Source organism: Rattus norvegicus, chromosome 2 (genome assembly GCF_036323735.1).
Source record: "Rattus norvegicus strain BN/NHsdMcwi chromosome 2, GRCr8, whole genome shotgun sequence".
Lineage (NCBI taxonomy): Eukaryota > Metazoa > Chordata > Mammalia > Rodentia > Muridae > Rattus > Rattus norvegicus.
This window is the reverse complement of record NC_086020.1, coordinates 243782756-243798301: the sequence shown is the minus strand read 5'-3', so window position 1 is coordinate 243798301 and position 15546 is coordinate 243782756. Positions and strand designations below refer to the sequence as shown.

Below are 15546 nucleotides of genomic sequence, written 5' to 3'. Positions count from 1 at the left end.
TTTATAGCATTTAAACATCAGATTTCCCTAATTACAAGTCCTTCAAACAGGGCCACGCTGGGACTACTCATTTTGCATTAAACAAACTAACCTGACTACACGGTGCAATGGTAGGCGCTTTTCCTCCTGCTCTAGTTTTGGGTCAGTCCCAAGCATTAACGTTCATGCTGCTGCCCATGGTTGTAGTGTGAATCGACAGTGTCAAGTTCTTACAAAGTGAGTAATTACAAAAAGCAAGACATGGGTCTCTGTGTTCTGTGTTCCCCATGGTCACACTGTTGAGAATGCCATGCATGATGTGACCTCTCAGAGGCGAGCAGGCTCTTGAGACCTTGCCAGTACTCTGGCCACTCTTGAGAAGGCGGAGTGGTGTGTGAGTTCCCACAAAGCCACTTGTGTGAAGGCAGGTTACTTGGCACCATCTTACGGACTGTTCAAGTGCACCTCTGTTGTGTTAAGCCACAGGACTCAGGCTCATTAAGCGTGTCTGACTTCAGGCTTTCAAGTATACCAGATGGCACGCTTAACTCTTTAAGTTTTTCTCTTGGCGGTGCTTTTCTTGAGTGATTCCACCCACTCCTCAAATTACCAGTGACTTAAATTTTCAAAAACTAAATCACAATTATCAGTATATCCTGAGTCTTTTTTTATTCTTGGTGTTCTTAGTCCAGAGAAGTGCTTTAAGCAATAAAAGAAGCATGACACAGGATTGGTTCCTTAAAGTGTTGATAGTTATTAGCTACCTGAAAATGCAGGAGAGTGAAGACTGTTGCGCTTTTCTGGTTGTCTGTCTGTTTGTTTGTCTGTCTGGTTTTTACTCTTTGGTAGAATAGCACATGGTGACTGTTAAGCTCTTTAGGGTTAGGAGGCCTGAGACTCAGGTCACAGCACTGGTTAAGCACGCGGAAACCCCTGCTCTCAGTCCTCAGCGCCCCCACCCCCCCTCGCCTGTCAGTGCTCTGTGTGAGAATATGTGGAAGCTTTTCCCTTTCTCTTTCTCATTGTCTGTGCTTAAATTCCTGGGTCTTTAGGCCTCTCCAATAGTAACAAAATTCTGTCCATATTTAGGAATTAAGAGAACCATTAATTCAAACTTGCTCTCTCTGACTCCCAAGGGCTGAGATTAGAGGTATGTACCACCAGGTCCAACTCATAAATATTTAACAATTTAGTATATTTCTATCATGCTTCTCCAAGTAAAGGATAATATTTTTCAATTTTTACTTATTAGCCTGGCAGTGGTGGCCTGTGGCTTTAATCTCAGCACATGGGAGACAGAGGAAGGTGAATCTCTCTCAGGTTGAGGATAGCCTGATCTACAGAGAGAGTTCCAGGACAGCCAAGGCAACACAGAGAAATCGTGACCCTCCCTTTTTTTTTTAAACTTATGCATTTACTTATTGAAGTAGTTAGATAACTTTCTTTATACATGAGGTTTATATTGAACTTTATGGGACAATGCTACTGTATATCTAACCTCACATGTAGATCCTGAGCTGAACGAAAGACAACAGGAAGGAGAGATATACATACAGGTATATACAGAGGAGCATTTATTAATTCAGTATAATTTATATGTATTATATGCATGTGAATAAGAGGGAAACATATGTAAACAAATACAGTATCTATCTGTACATGTCAAATAAATATTTGTTAAATGAACTGAAAAAAAAGAGAACCATTAATATGAAATGATTTCACGTTGTGAAATTCTTTTAATATATGAAATTTAAAATGCTTAAGAAGTGAATAAGATAACTATGTTTTAAAGTTACTGTATTATCTAGTAGTTTTATTCCTGGGAATCTATAAAAAGGAAACACAAACAAGACAAAACGTTTGATCATACACAGACATATACTGGATTGTTCACAGTAGGACCACGAAGGTCCCTGAGTCCAAACAACCCAGAAGTCACATGTTTAGCATATGGTCAACAAGGAGTGTATACTCCAACGGGGTGCTTTTTAACAATAGAAGGACTCGTTTAATGAAATATGTCACAATTAGGTGAATCTGGAAAAATATGCTGAATGAAGACTCTATATATAAAAGACAATATGTAATATAATTCAATTTGTGAAATATCTGGAAAAGACAACTTTATAGGGATGGTGGAACTCCCTTGCCTATGGCTGGAGGTAGGAATACAGGAATAAACAGGAAATAGAGACCTCCTGAGAGTGACGGAAATATCTCACAGATGGATGGTGCTGGCGGTACAGTTATTACAGCTGAGCTGTATACAAATTAACTGTGATGTAATCTACATATTAAATAACAAATCAGTTTACCCCATAGCTGAAAGATTTGAAAATAATCATGGTACTACAAAAATCTGTAATTGCACTTTGAATTATTCTCTGCCCTAAACTTTTAGGCTTGGTTTAAGTGGATGTGAACAGAAGTTTGTATTAAACAATTAAATTACTTTTCTCTATTGAGCCAGAGAGATGGCTCAATGGGTGTTGGAAAGAGGGACCTTAGTCCTGAAGGTTGTCCTCTGGCCTCCATATGCATATCATGGCACACATGCCATCGACAGACCCAACTAACTGACCATAAGTAAATACAGTTTTCAAATATAAAAATTAAAAATTTCCCTCAATTATTTCTTACTCAGAAATCTTTCCTGGGTGCTGACAGTGTTTGATGTGCTCCAGCCTAAATATTTAGTGTACCAGCCTTCATGTAGTTCACTGCTCTCTTTCGTACATTTAGTCAGCTGCACCTTTTTATTTTCTGGGTCCTAAAGATACAGAAGTTACTTGTGAGTTTAAAGTCCTTGTTCTATAACTCTGAAGTCTTGCTGCAAATCAAAACCTGTTCAACCCTAGGCCTCCTTCAGTAGGAGTTGGTGGTAAGGCCTTGGCTTTTTCCTTTGCAATTCCAGTTCTTCTCCAAAGTTTCTCCTTTTCATATCTTTTCTTTTGTCAGATTAACTAAGAGACGTCATTGCTATGGGTAGTATCCCAAAGATCTATTTGCTTTTGCATATTAAATTGGCTAGTTGATTTAAAGACAAGGCAGATGTGGAATCTAGAGTCCACTCCCTGACTAGGCAGTGTCTAGAAAACACTGCTGAGAGCAGAGAGAATGCACTGGATGTTGCAGTTTTTGTTGGGAGTTGCAGTGTACAGGATGAAGCTAACTCTCTGGCTGATGGCGTGCTTGATAGCGTTCAAGGGTGAGGGGTGCAGGAGACCGAGCAGCTCATGTCCTGTCACAGCAGCATTTGGTAGGACGTCCTCAGGTTTACAGTAGCTTCCTTCTTTGTCTGGCTCCACAGTTGACCATTTTGTGTCTGGGAAACTCAAGGCCACATTTTTTGTTAGCTCTGATGAGTAAGTCACTTCAGGCTGCGTGTAAATTTTCTCACAGACTATAATACTGACTGAATTACCATTTTTGGGAGCAAGGGAAGACGTTTTAGGGAAAAGCCAAACCTATGATGTAATACTGAAATGTTATTCTTTCTTTTCTGTTATGTGTCCAAAGCATTTAGAGAACTAAGAATAGACAAGCTCACTTACCCAAGTTAATTAACTGATAAACTGTTATATTTTATGAAACCTGTGGGAAGAGGGATACAATTCCTGGAATGATTTAAGTACTCGTAGTTACCTTGTCATGACTTTGAGGTCTGTACTTAATCTCTCATGTAAGAAAGTCTGTCACTAGGTTTTCACACTTGGAGTTACAGTCATTCTGACAAAGTTATAAAAGGAAGACTGGATGAGCTGCATAGGAACCTTGTTTATCCTCAGAGCTGTCATTCCACGTGTGCAACGTGAGTGTGCATGCCTGTGTGTGCATGCGCAGTCCTCTGATGAGGGAGGACTCTGATTAGGTCTCTCTTGGTCCTTTAGATTTCTATTCATGGATAAATGGTAAGAATTCAGATGTTGGTTGAGACTGTTGGATGACATAGCGTGCACATGCTCCTCTCTCTCTCTCTCTCTCTCTCTCACACACACACACACACACACCACACACACACACACACACACACACACACACACACACACACACACACACACATATTATACCCTGTAATAGTAGAAGCCGACTACATCAGTAAGAGATGATGATTTTGCCTCCTTGGCATTGCAGTGATCGCAGCCCGAGTGTGTGTTATTTTGTTTGCTTTGTCTTTAGGCTGATTCTCAAAACACTTATTTTAGTTTCAGTTCAAGACAGCTTTAAGAATTAGCAGGTTTTCTTCAGTCGATAGACTGGAGTACCTGTCATTTTCAACCTCATATTTATGAGCAATAGGAACATTGGGATATAAGAATCTCGTTTAAAGTCGAGTTATCCAGAGTTCTAAAATCTTAATTTTCCTCCTCACTTTTTTGGTTAAGGATCCTTCTAGGCTCCTCCAGAAGCTTCAATAGAATTACAGAAATCTTTGCCATAATTGGCCTCTTAAAACATCAGTATATTGTTTTATGGGCTTTAGTTGAATTTTTTTTTGGTATGTGATAGAAAATGCTATTTTAAATATATATAATCTGTCAGCCGCATGTTACTTTGCTGAACCTCTGGGTAAAAGGCCATAGAACTGCTGTATGAAGCAGGTTGTCAGAAATAACTAGTCCACGTTACATGGTTTTTTTTGTTTGTTTGTTTGTTTTTTTTAAAAAAAAAAACCCTGATTTTTTTTTTATTCCAGTCCTGTTTTCAAGTGTGTTTGTGCCAAGATGTGATAATGAAGACATAAAAAGTCTTGCCATTGAGGATGGCCTTATCGGGCATCAATGAGAGGAGAGGCCCTTGGCCCTGTGAAGGCTCAATGCCCCTGTGTAGGGGATGCCAGGCGGGGAGATGGGGAAGTGGGTGGGTGGCTGGGGGATCATTCTCATAGAGGCAGGGGGTGGGGGAATGAGATAGGGGGACTCCAGAGGTGAAATTGGGAAAGGGGATAACATTTGAATTGTAACTAAAGAAAATATCCAATTAAAAAAAAGAAAAAAAGTCTTGCTATCTAAGATGATAATAATCTAGTGTCTACAAAAACATTTTTCGGGTTGGAGAGATGGCTCAGTGGTTAAGAGCACTGGCTGCTCTTCAGAAGTCCCAAGTTTAGTTCCCAGCAACCACATGGTGGCTCATAACCATCTGTAATGGGATCCGATGTCCCCTTCTGGTGTGTCAATGACAGAATGCTCAAATACAATAAATAAGTCAGTCTTTGAAAAAGCATTTTCAAACTGTCCCTTTTATTATATTTTCCTTGCTGCTATAAGAAGATTCTATTTCAGTCATTAAACAGTAAAAGGCCTAGGAGCTGGAGCGATGGCTGTGCACTTGCTGCTCTCTCCGAGCACTCGAGCTCACTTCGGAGCTCCCACATCATTTGGCTTCCCACCGTCTGTAACTAACTCCAGAGGAGTGGTGCTACTGAGCCTCCCAGGCACCCACATGTGTGCACACATGCTTCCACAGAATTAAATTAAAAATCTTTATAATAACAGCAGAGGAATGCAATAAAGGCACTACAGTGAGCTGTATTAATTGTTGTTGCACTTGTTACAGTGGTTCTTAGGATTTCCATTTCTGTTGTTGGTGATTACTAAAGCCTTTACAACCGACATCTTTAAAAGTCTTAAATTTATAATACTTAAGTGTGCTAGGACAGGGGTTTTTGAGGTAAGAGAGTTTCAATTTCCTTTTATTTTTCATATTTATTGTGAAACAAGATTCAAGAAGAAATTATTAAAACAAGAATTTGGAGGAATGATTTAAAGGCTAAAACGTTATCTTAGGATGGATCTTCAGAAGCTGTTCTGTTTAATTCTAGTGAGGCGTCAGACCATGAGTGATAAGTCAGTTTGTTAGCAACACAGTCTCGAGTGGTCAGCAGTCTAGAGTTGTAACTGTTTTCCTAATCACGCGTGTCTCTTCACCAGGCCTGAAGGGTGGAGCTGGCGGCACTGACGGACAAGGAGGCACCTTCAGGTACACGTTCCACGGAGATCCGCATGCGACCTTTGCAGCCTTCTTTGGAGGTGCCAACCCCTTTGAAATTTTCTTCGGGAGACGGATGGGTGGAGGCCGAGACTCTGAAGAGATGGAGATAGATGGCGACCCCTTCAGTGCCTTTGGCTTTAGCATGAATGGATATCCAAGAGACAGGAATTCCGTGGGGCCCTCCCGTCTCAAGCAAGACCCTCCCATTATTCATGAACTCAAAGTCTCGCTTGAAGAAATATACAGTGGCTGCACCAAACGGATGAAGATTTCTCGAAAGAGATTAAACCCTGATGGAAGGAGTTACAGATCTGAGGATAAAATTCTCACCATTGAAATAAAGAAAGGGTGGAAAGAAGGCACCAAAATTACTTTCCCAAGGGAAGGTGATGAAACACCAAATAGCATCCCAGCAGACATTGTTTTTATTATTAAAGACAAAGAACATCCCAAATTTAAGAGAGATGGATCGAATATAGTTTATACTGCTAAAATTAGTTTACGGGAGGTAAGTCGGTAAGATCTGTGACTCTAAGGCCAGAGATGAGCACTGCTGAGTACCTTAGGGGGCTGTGGGCAGGAGCTGCCTTCTGTCCTGCTCTGCATCTTCTTCCTCATAATGACTCCCTAGGAAGAGCTGCTATTACTCTCAAGGATGCCATCAGAGGCTCGAGGTTTAGTTACTGATCTTAACCATTTAAATGCCAGTTTTTCAGTGTAAGCTTGAGTAGATACTTCATGGCCAGTGTTGGGTTAACTCTAGTTTTAGGTTGTGGTCTGAGATCTGCATTGCCAATCCCCCACTGAAGTCCACTAGTACATTGGTTCTGAAGTGAGTGGTTTGGAGTCCAATTTATATAACAGGCATTAAACCATAGCAAGCATGGACTTAGACATGGTGCACACTACCACCCCTTGGTAAAGTCCCTGAGCTCTCTGCACCACTTCTCAAAGGGGTCATGCCCCTGTGTGCATTCTTAACCGTCTCAGTATACTCCTCCCACAGAGTCCAAACTGTGTGAAGGTAGAGTCTGGCTCTTACCCCAGACACATTTGCCATTCCTGAGTTTGCTGTCATTGCTTTGTTTATTTCCTCTTGTGTCAGCCACACTGTGTGATGGCTCCTGGCTTTCCCTTTGTCCCAGTGCTGCTACAGAGCGGTCCTTGTTTAGTGTAGGCACTTTGTAGTCCCAGGCGAAGCAGATGATCTGTGCCATTTCTGTGACAGCGACCTCTGTCCACCTTCGTGCTCTGCTTTGCCCTGCTCTTCCTGCTGATCTCTGTATTTCTGAGTTCCTTGTGCATTTCTGAGCGTGAAGTCTTGGCTCATGGTTCCTGTGTGGTTCAGCTGGGACTGTATGGCAGCCAGTAGATAGCCCAAGGTCTTCTGGAATAGGTTTTGCTCCTGCTTTGTTCAGTTCAGTTCTAAAGTCCTCCCGCTCCTCCTGTTCAGTTTTCTGCACCCTGACTATTCCCATCCTAGGCCAGTGTGGAAGATGCCCTTCACTTCTCCTTTTTCCCTCTGTCCTCTCTTGGCTGTCTCTGGTAACATCTCGGATTATGCTCCTCTTGAACAGATTTTTTAGAATAGAAAAGGTTTAATAACTATCGTAATCCTTTTGAAGTTAAAATTTTACCTTCGTGTTATTACCCTTTATTACCTAGCACAATCTTATATTTTTTAGTTTGAAAGTTTATTAATAACTTCATTTTATTTGGTCCACTTTAGGCATTGTGTGGCTGCTCAATTAATGTGCCAACAATGGATGGAAGAAACATACCTATGTCAGTCACTGACATCGTGAAGCCTGGGATGAGGAGGAGAATTATTGGCTATGGGCTGCCATTTCCAAAAAACCCAGACCAACGTGGCGACCTACTGATAGAATTTGATGTGTCCTTCCCAGACGTCATTTCTGCAGCATCCAAAGAGATCCTTAGGAAACATCTCCCTGCCTCATAGAATGAGAAGAACCTTGCTATCCATATTTTGATAAGACACTGAAAATATAAAAGTACTGGCAGTTTGACTGATGTGAATTCTGTATAAAGATGTGTAGACTCTTCTGAGGGCTCATTAAATTGCATGAATAGAGACGGTTCAAATAGGCAAAAGTGGATTTTTACAGTAGAGATGAAGGTCATTCACTGTATTATATTTCATTTCTCCCAAATCAGAAATTTTCAGTATTTCATTTATAAGTAAAAGTTGGTTTTGTGGTCTATAGATACACTTCTAGTAAAGTACTAGATCATCCAAGTACACACTCTCTCTCTCTCTCTCTCTCTCTCTCTCTCTCTCTCTCTCTTTCTCTGTGTGTGTGTGTGTGTGTGTGTATCTTTAAATGATCAGTGTGATAGGCTGTCTTAATAGAAATTAAAATCCTTAACTGTATGTGACATATGTGGAGGAGAATAAAAGCCAAAGTCATCAGAAATGCAGTCTGGGTCACATCCAGAACCGCTGTGTTGGGCTGGCACCAGAATGCATTGATGCTTTACTATTGTGACCTCTCAAGGATGCTGTAGCATTTTCTAAGAACATGGTTGTAATGTTCCTAAACCAGACCTCCTCATAAGAAGAGAATGAATGACATTTTGTCTCCTGTGGACATCCCAATAGTCAGAGTTACTGGTATTTTAGAAACATTGTTTTGAAATGGCCACATGTAATTTTATGCAAGTTGACTATATATCTTGAACTTAATAAGCTCATTTTGTGGTTCATTAGTTTAAGATATTTGTTTACTAATATTTGTTTTTAGAGAAAATACTGTTCCTTGGCATTAATTTCCCATTTGCAGTCTTCTGTGAGCCCCTCATGCTGTATACCTTACATAATTTCCCTGAAGACACTGATCTACCATTACGACATTAAACCAAAATCTGAACACAATGGACAGCACCGCTGCTTGTGGGCGATGTTGTACTAGCTGTTACCGTATAAATATCTTACCTTTTCATGTATATAGATTGCATTTCTTAGGTGTTTTAATTTTTTAAATATATTTACATTTAAAAAATTACTGTCTTCTGTTTTATGTCTATCAAAAGTGATGTTATAAAAACTTTTTCTATAAAACAGTTTTCAGACTGATGTATATCTATACATAAATATATATGGTATACTGGGCCTTATAAGCTTTTTTTTTTTTACTTTATCCACATTTATTTATGCTGAATTATTCCCGTGCCATGAGTTTTTGTTTCTTCAGTTTCTTCTGGGATATCGTTTTCTTCTGTGCAACCTCCTCTTCTGGCTTTGGAACAATCTGTTCCTTCTCAATGAGCATCATCTCGGTGTGGGAGGGGGAGCTCATGTATGGGTTAATCCCGCCATGAGCTCTGTAGGTTCATCTGCGTATCTTAGGAGCTGTGTTCACCTGGATGTGTTCAATGACCAGAGAATCTACATCCAAACCCTTAAGTTCAGCATTACTCTCTGCATTTTTAAGCATGTGCAGCAAAAATTCAGCACTGTCCACTGTGTCCAGCCCACTGTTTGGCCTGGGCGCACCTACCGACTCCACCATTATACCTCAGGAATGGCACACACTGCTTCTTTAAAGTGACATCCTTCAGATGGGTATGCATACCCTTGATGGCCTGGGCAGTTTCCCAGGTGTTCTTAAAGTGAACACGAAGGTTTGAGCCTCTTGATTTGCATGATTTTGTGGGGTTTTCTGGGTCAAGGGAGTAGCAAACCATCTTCACAGGTCACCTCTGGCTGCTTACAGGAAGAGCCCTATAAGCTTTTTAATAGAATGTCAAGTGATTTAGAAATTCAGTGTAGGTTGTGGTAACCATATACCTTGTGGTTTTGACGGGAAGGATTCTATAAGATAAAATCCACACTAACTCCCTCCCCCTTTGTGGTGTTGAGTGGAGCAGAGTTGCCTGACACTAAGAGCCTCTGATCACGGCGTGGTGCCCAGCTCTCTCCTCTTTGTAGTGTACAGTTTTGGATTTAGTGTATTCTTGGTCCTGCGCAGTCGCCACCTCTGTCCCAGTCCCATGAAGAGCCTCTGTGGTGCTCCCTTCTCCCCCTTCAGCCGCTCAAACACTGACCCGCTTCTCATGATGGAGTTCTCTCTCAGTCTCTCATATCATGGAGTCAGTCAGCGTGTGGCTCCCTAATTTGATGTCATTAACCTAGCATTGGGTTCAAGGTCCAGTCTGGCCTCAGGATCAGGAACTTCATCCCTTGTTGTGGCAGATCATGTACTTGGGCAGAATGCCACTTGGTTCACCTCTCCATTGGTGCTGTGGGCATCTGGGTTATAGCTACTCAGGGGCTTGGATGAGTAACGGTGCTAGGAGCACTTGTAAACACATTCCTGTGTGGGCAGACCGACTGCTTTCTCTGAGGTACATACTTGAGAGTGGAATTGTTGGGGAAAACTACATACATGAGTTGCAAATAGAACATTTAAAAATGCCAGAGAGGTGAGGTAATCACACCGTGATCTCCTTGGACATCATGGGAATTCTCTCACAAATATGAAGAGCTAAAAAAGTCCTGGAGTAGCTGTTGCAGTTCATTTTCGGAACCCACAGTATTCAACTTTTGGGTTATTTGGGTTTTTTTTGCAGGGGTAGGGAGCGGTGTGTGTGTGTGTGTGTGTGTGTGTGTATGTGTGTGTGTGTGTGTGTGTGTCTGCTTGTTTTGAGGTAGGGTCTTACTGTGTAGCCCTGGCCAGTCTGTTGCTCCATGTGACTCAGGTTAATGTTAAACTTATGGGAGTTTTTCTTCCTGCCTCATGATTGCTGCATCACCACACGAAGGGATGAAGTTCCGGATGATGAGGCCAGACCGAACTGCGGAAACAGTGCGTCACCATTCACACCACGCCTGCCTTAAACCAGCAATTACTATTACAATCTTACTGAATAAACGTTTTCTCTGATCCAAAATAAAGGCTTTATAAACACGAATAATCTTTCAGTTAATATATTATTGTAACTAAAATAAGTTCACACTACTATTAGGGCTGAGGATATGGTTCAGTGACAGTAGTAGAATGAATGTACAAAAGTATATAAATCTAGAGGAAACGTGCTTTGGAGTGTAATAAATGCCCATTGTTTTTTAAATATTGAGTTGATAGTGAAGTATTAAAATTTTTCAGATTTAAATTATGAGAGTACTTTTGATTTTTAAGATGTCCCTTTAGGGACTAGGGAGAGGGCTCAGAGGTGAAGAGCACTTGGCTCTCTTACCAGTGGACCTGGGTTCATTTCCCAGCGCTCACTCAGTGGCTTACAACCATCTGTAATCCCAGTTCTGAGGACACCTCTGCGGTCTTTGTGGGCACCAGGCATGCATGTGGTGCACCTACACACATGCAGGCAAAAGATTTGCAAGACCGTTTTTTTAAAAAAAATCTTTTCAAACTTTAACTTACTAGTCCTTGCATAGGTCAAATAAATTTGCAGCATAATGAATCCAGGAGAGCCACTTATTAAAGATGTTTGCCTTTCCCACAAAAGGACAGTATGTGCTGCTTATGTTAAAGAGAACACATATCCAAGGAGCTCAGAACCTGCCAGCGCATGTGTTTTGTGGCTCAGTGTTCCGGGAATAGTTCTCTAAGGATGGTTCCAAGCAAGATGCACTCTTCCATCGCACCTCCCCTCTCCTGCACATGGTCGTCAGTAACCCGTGGCCTTGAAAGCATTTGGGCTTTGACATCCACATTAGTTCGTCTCTCTGGCTGTTACTGGTGCACCTTGGAAGCGAGGAGTTGGACAAGCCTCTTGTTTATTCTCAGGAAACTGTCCTTGGAGTATTTATGATGGATGACATGAAATTAGTACAAGAGATGGACTCAGTCAATGGCCTCGATTCGACTACTCTTCTCACATTTCAGGAACTGTCTCCTCAGTCTCACAGAGTCAAGGCCAACATGGTTTTCACTTGATAATATATAATGTAGTATGGCTGTCTATCTTCACAAACTGTGTGTGTGTGTGTGTGTGTGTGTGTGCGCGCGCGCGCGCGTGCGCACGTGTATATACATGTGTGCAGGTAAGCACATATCAACACAAAACTAACCATCGGATACTAACAGATTATTATTTATACTTAATAATGAAGGTTTGTACAATTGTTCAGGGAACAAAACTAGAAGGTTACTTTGCCTGTGTTTCTAATACCCTTTCACCTTTCTTGAAACCCTTCTAATTTTTTCTAAAAGTTAAATTTGTCCCTTGACAATATCATGTATATCATGCTTCCTGATTAGTCTGACCCCTATCTTCTCCTATCTCCTATTACTGTCAAGGTTCCTCCCCACGACAGACTCTTTTCCCACATGGCATGTTTCATTTGTGAACCATTCGATTTGACCAGGGCTGTTTGTGTGAGCATGGATTTGGAGCTGTTAGACCCCAGTGTGCACACAACCAAAGACAATGACTTCCGGGATCTCCCAGAATCTGTTCGCAGCCAAAGGTTCAGCAGCTGGGAGCCCCACCTCTGTCCATGATTGACTGTGGACCGGGCCAATCTTGGGCAGGCTCAGCATGAATCACTGTAGCTGTGAGTTCATGACTGCAATGGCTGTGCCGTGCCCTTTTCCCTGTCTGGCTTCTTAGGTTCTTTCACCTGCTGTGATGTTCACCGAGCCTTAAAGGGATGCTATAATTGTCCTATTTAGGACTGACTTTCCAGTTGTCAGCTTTCCTGGGCAACTACACAGTGGCGTTCACTGTGAAGAGGGGCCTTTCCGAAAAAGGCATTCGACTATGGGTCACATGTTCACAAGGCAGTTTGACAACATAATAATTTAGCTAAACAAGTAGCAACTTCTCTCCTTAGGCCTGTGCCTTTCCCAGCCTTGAGTTTCCACTAGGTCTACAGTGCTGGACATCAATTATTTTTTCTTTTCTTTTTTTCGGAGCTGGGGACCTAACCCAGGGCCTTGCGCTCTACCACTGAGCTAAATCCCCAACCCCGACATCGATTTTTTTAGAATTTACTTTTCTGAGACAGGGTCTTACTCTGTAGCCTGGGCTAGCTGTGAACTTATCCTCCAGCCTCTGCCTCAGCCTCCTATATGCTGGGAGAACAGGTGTATGGCCTGTCTAGATTTAGCGACACATTTACTGTTGTGCTGTAATTGCCTACAGTCTTCAGTGCAGTAACACGCTCTGCAGGGGTGAGTCGAAGCAGTACCTTAGATTGCAGAATGTGCCCGTCTGCCCTAGGTACTTTTCTATGACTGTGACGAGATACCACGATGAAGGTAACTTGCAGAAAGAAGAGCATTATCTGGGGCTAACAGTCTCAGAGTCCGTGGCCATCGCGATGGAACCTGGCAATGGGGCAGGTGAGGATGGCACTGGAGCAGTAGCTGAAAGTTCACATCTTGAACCACAAGCTTGAGGCAGAGATCTAACTGGGAATGGCTGTTCCTTTGAAACCTCAAAGCCTGACCCCAGTGACACACCTCCTCCAACAAGGCCACACCTCCTCCAACAAGGCCACACCTCCTCCAAAAAGGCCACACCTCCTCCAAAAAGGCCACACCTCCAACAACAAGGCCACACCTCCAACAACAAGGCCACACCTCCTAATCCACCCTAAACAGTTCTAGCAACCGGGGACCAAGTAGCCAAACATATGAGTGTGTAGGAGTCATTCTCTTTCAAACCATCATAGAAATCACACACGTGCGCACATGCACACAGACATATGCGTGTAGCATGGCATTCTGAGGGGGTTGGTAGTAAGAATGCAGTTTCATGCTGACGTCTAATTGCCTTCATGACACTTGGGTATTAGTTTAAATGTTGAGTTGCGGACACACAATTTCTTGTCTATACAAATGGCAATATGCAATTATCCGATACCTTTTTTCCCCCCTGTGTTGTGAATTAAAACTCAGGGTCTTTCCCATCCTGAGCAAATGGTGTGAATGAACTACATCCAATGCCCACAGTATCTGAGTTTTAGCCCATGAAAATTATTTTCGATTGAGTGATATTTGTGATATTTCTCCTGAAACAGGAAGTAAAGAACTCAAAGTATCCCCAGCAAGTGCCTGAGATGGATCAGATTCTCTAGGTCCCTCCCTGCCAAAGAAAGTAATAAAAACCGTGAGTTTTTCTCATAGCGAGCAAAGCCAAGCTGCAAGGGACTCTAGAATCAGACCAGGCGCCTGGAAGAAGCAGAAACCAGCCAGGCTGCCTGGAGGAGGTTTAGTCGATTGAGGAACCTGGAAAAGACCCTCTCCCACCTGCTGAGCTGCCTGCTGGTTGGGCACGTTCCAGGTTCCCAGATTTGTGAGCCGCTGCCTGGGCTTTGTTGATGCAGCTGCACGTGAGTCACTGCTGCTCCTCACCCATATTCCTGCAAGGAACTCCAATAAACGTCACTGGTTCACCAAGTCGGGCTTTGGTGTGTTGTGGGATCTATCAGATAAGTAGATGTGGGTCGCATGCTCCCTGGAAAAGTTGTTGCACAACATAAAAATATAACAACATAACATGCAGTACCATGCCTTTAATTTCGGTGCTTGGGAAACAATCAGACAAATATTCTTAATTTTATGGTCCTTATAAGTGAGCATAAGCGAGGGGAAAAGCTATGTCTCTTGAAGCTGCTACCTTCGTGGTTTCCTTTACATGTATTTATCTGTGTGTGTGTGTGGACATGCGTGTGTGTGTGTGTGTGTGTGTGTGTGTGTGTGTACATGCGTGTGCCATGGTGATGTGCAGAAGTCTTCTCTCTTTCCACCATGTGGGTTCTGGGGATCAAACTCAGGTTGTCAGGCCTAGCTGCAGGCACACATTCAGTGGTAAGCATTCCTCCAAATCTTAGTGTTTTGTTTAGTATTTATGTGTTTGAATTCAGAGATCATTAGGCAAGCGCCCTCTTTATCAATGCTATTTCAGTACAGTGTACTTCTGGCATCTAAATAGATGGGCTAAATGCATCTGTCTCTAAGGCAACAGTGAAGAAAATGTCTGATAACGGTTCTCAGAAAAGTGTAAAAATATGGAGCTGGGCTTGATGGTGTATGCCTGCTATCTCAGCTCTCTCTCTCTCTCTCTCTCTCTCTCTCTCTCTCTCTCTCTCTCTCTCTGTGTGTGTGGGGGGGGGAGGGGAGAGGGAGGGGAGGTTAGGAGGGGGAAAGGGAGGGGGAGGGGAGATCGGAAGCAGGAGGGGGAGGGGAGGGAGAGGGAGAGAGAGAGAGAAAGAGAGAGAGAGGGAGAGAGAGAGAGAGAGAGAGAGAGAGAGAGAGAGAGGAGAGAGAATGAATGAATGCTGGCTACTCTTCCATTAACTTGATACAGACTAGAGTCCTTTGAGAGATGGGAGCCTCAATTGAGAAAAATGCCTCCATAACACCAGGCTGTTGGTAAGCCTGTAAGGCATTTTCTGGTTGATGAGAGAGGGCCCAGTACGTTGTGGTGGTGCCACCCCTGGGCTGGTAGTCTGGGTTCCACAGGAAAGCAGACTGAGGGCGTCATGATGAGCAAGCCAGTAAGGAGCTTTTTTCCGTGGCCTCGGCGTCAGCTCCTGCCTCCATGTACCTGCCCTGTTTAGTTCCTGTCCTGACTTCT

The 15546-nt window shown here is 42.7% G+C and overlaps 1 protein-coding gene across 2 annotated transcripts in view; it reads left to right on the top strand.

The window, feature by feature from the left end:
• Positions 1 to 8006, top strand: part of Dnajb4 (DnaJ heat shock protein family (Hsp40) member B4) — a 28747-nt gene extending 20741 nt beyond the window's left edge. The window contains exons 5-6 of one of the 2 annotated variants that reach the window (NM_001013076.1): positions 5916 to 6484; positions 7706 to 8006. In NM_001013076.1, the coding sequence (NP_001013094.1) occupies positions 5916 to 6484; positions 7706 to 7939 (803 nt within the window). In that variant the 3' untranslated portion in view covers positions 7940 to 8006. The remainder of the gene's footprint in view (positions 1 to 5915; positions 6485 to 7705) is intronic. The other variant, XM_006233488.3, reaches the window with a different exon arrangement.
• The last annotated feature ends 7540 nt before the right edge of the window (positions 8007 to 15546 follow it).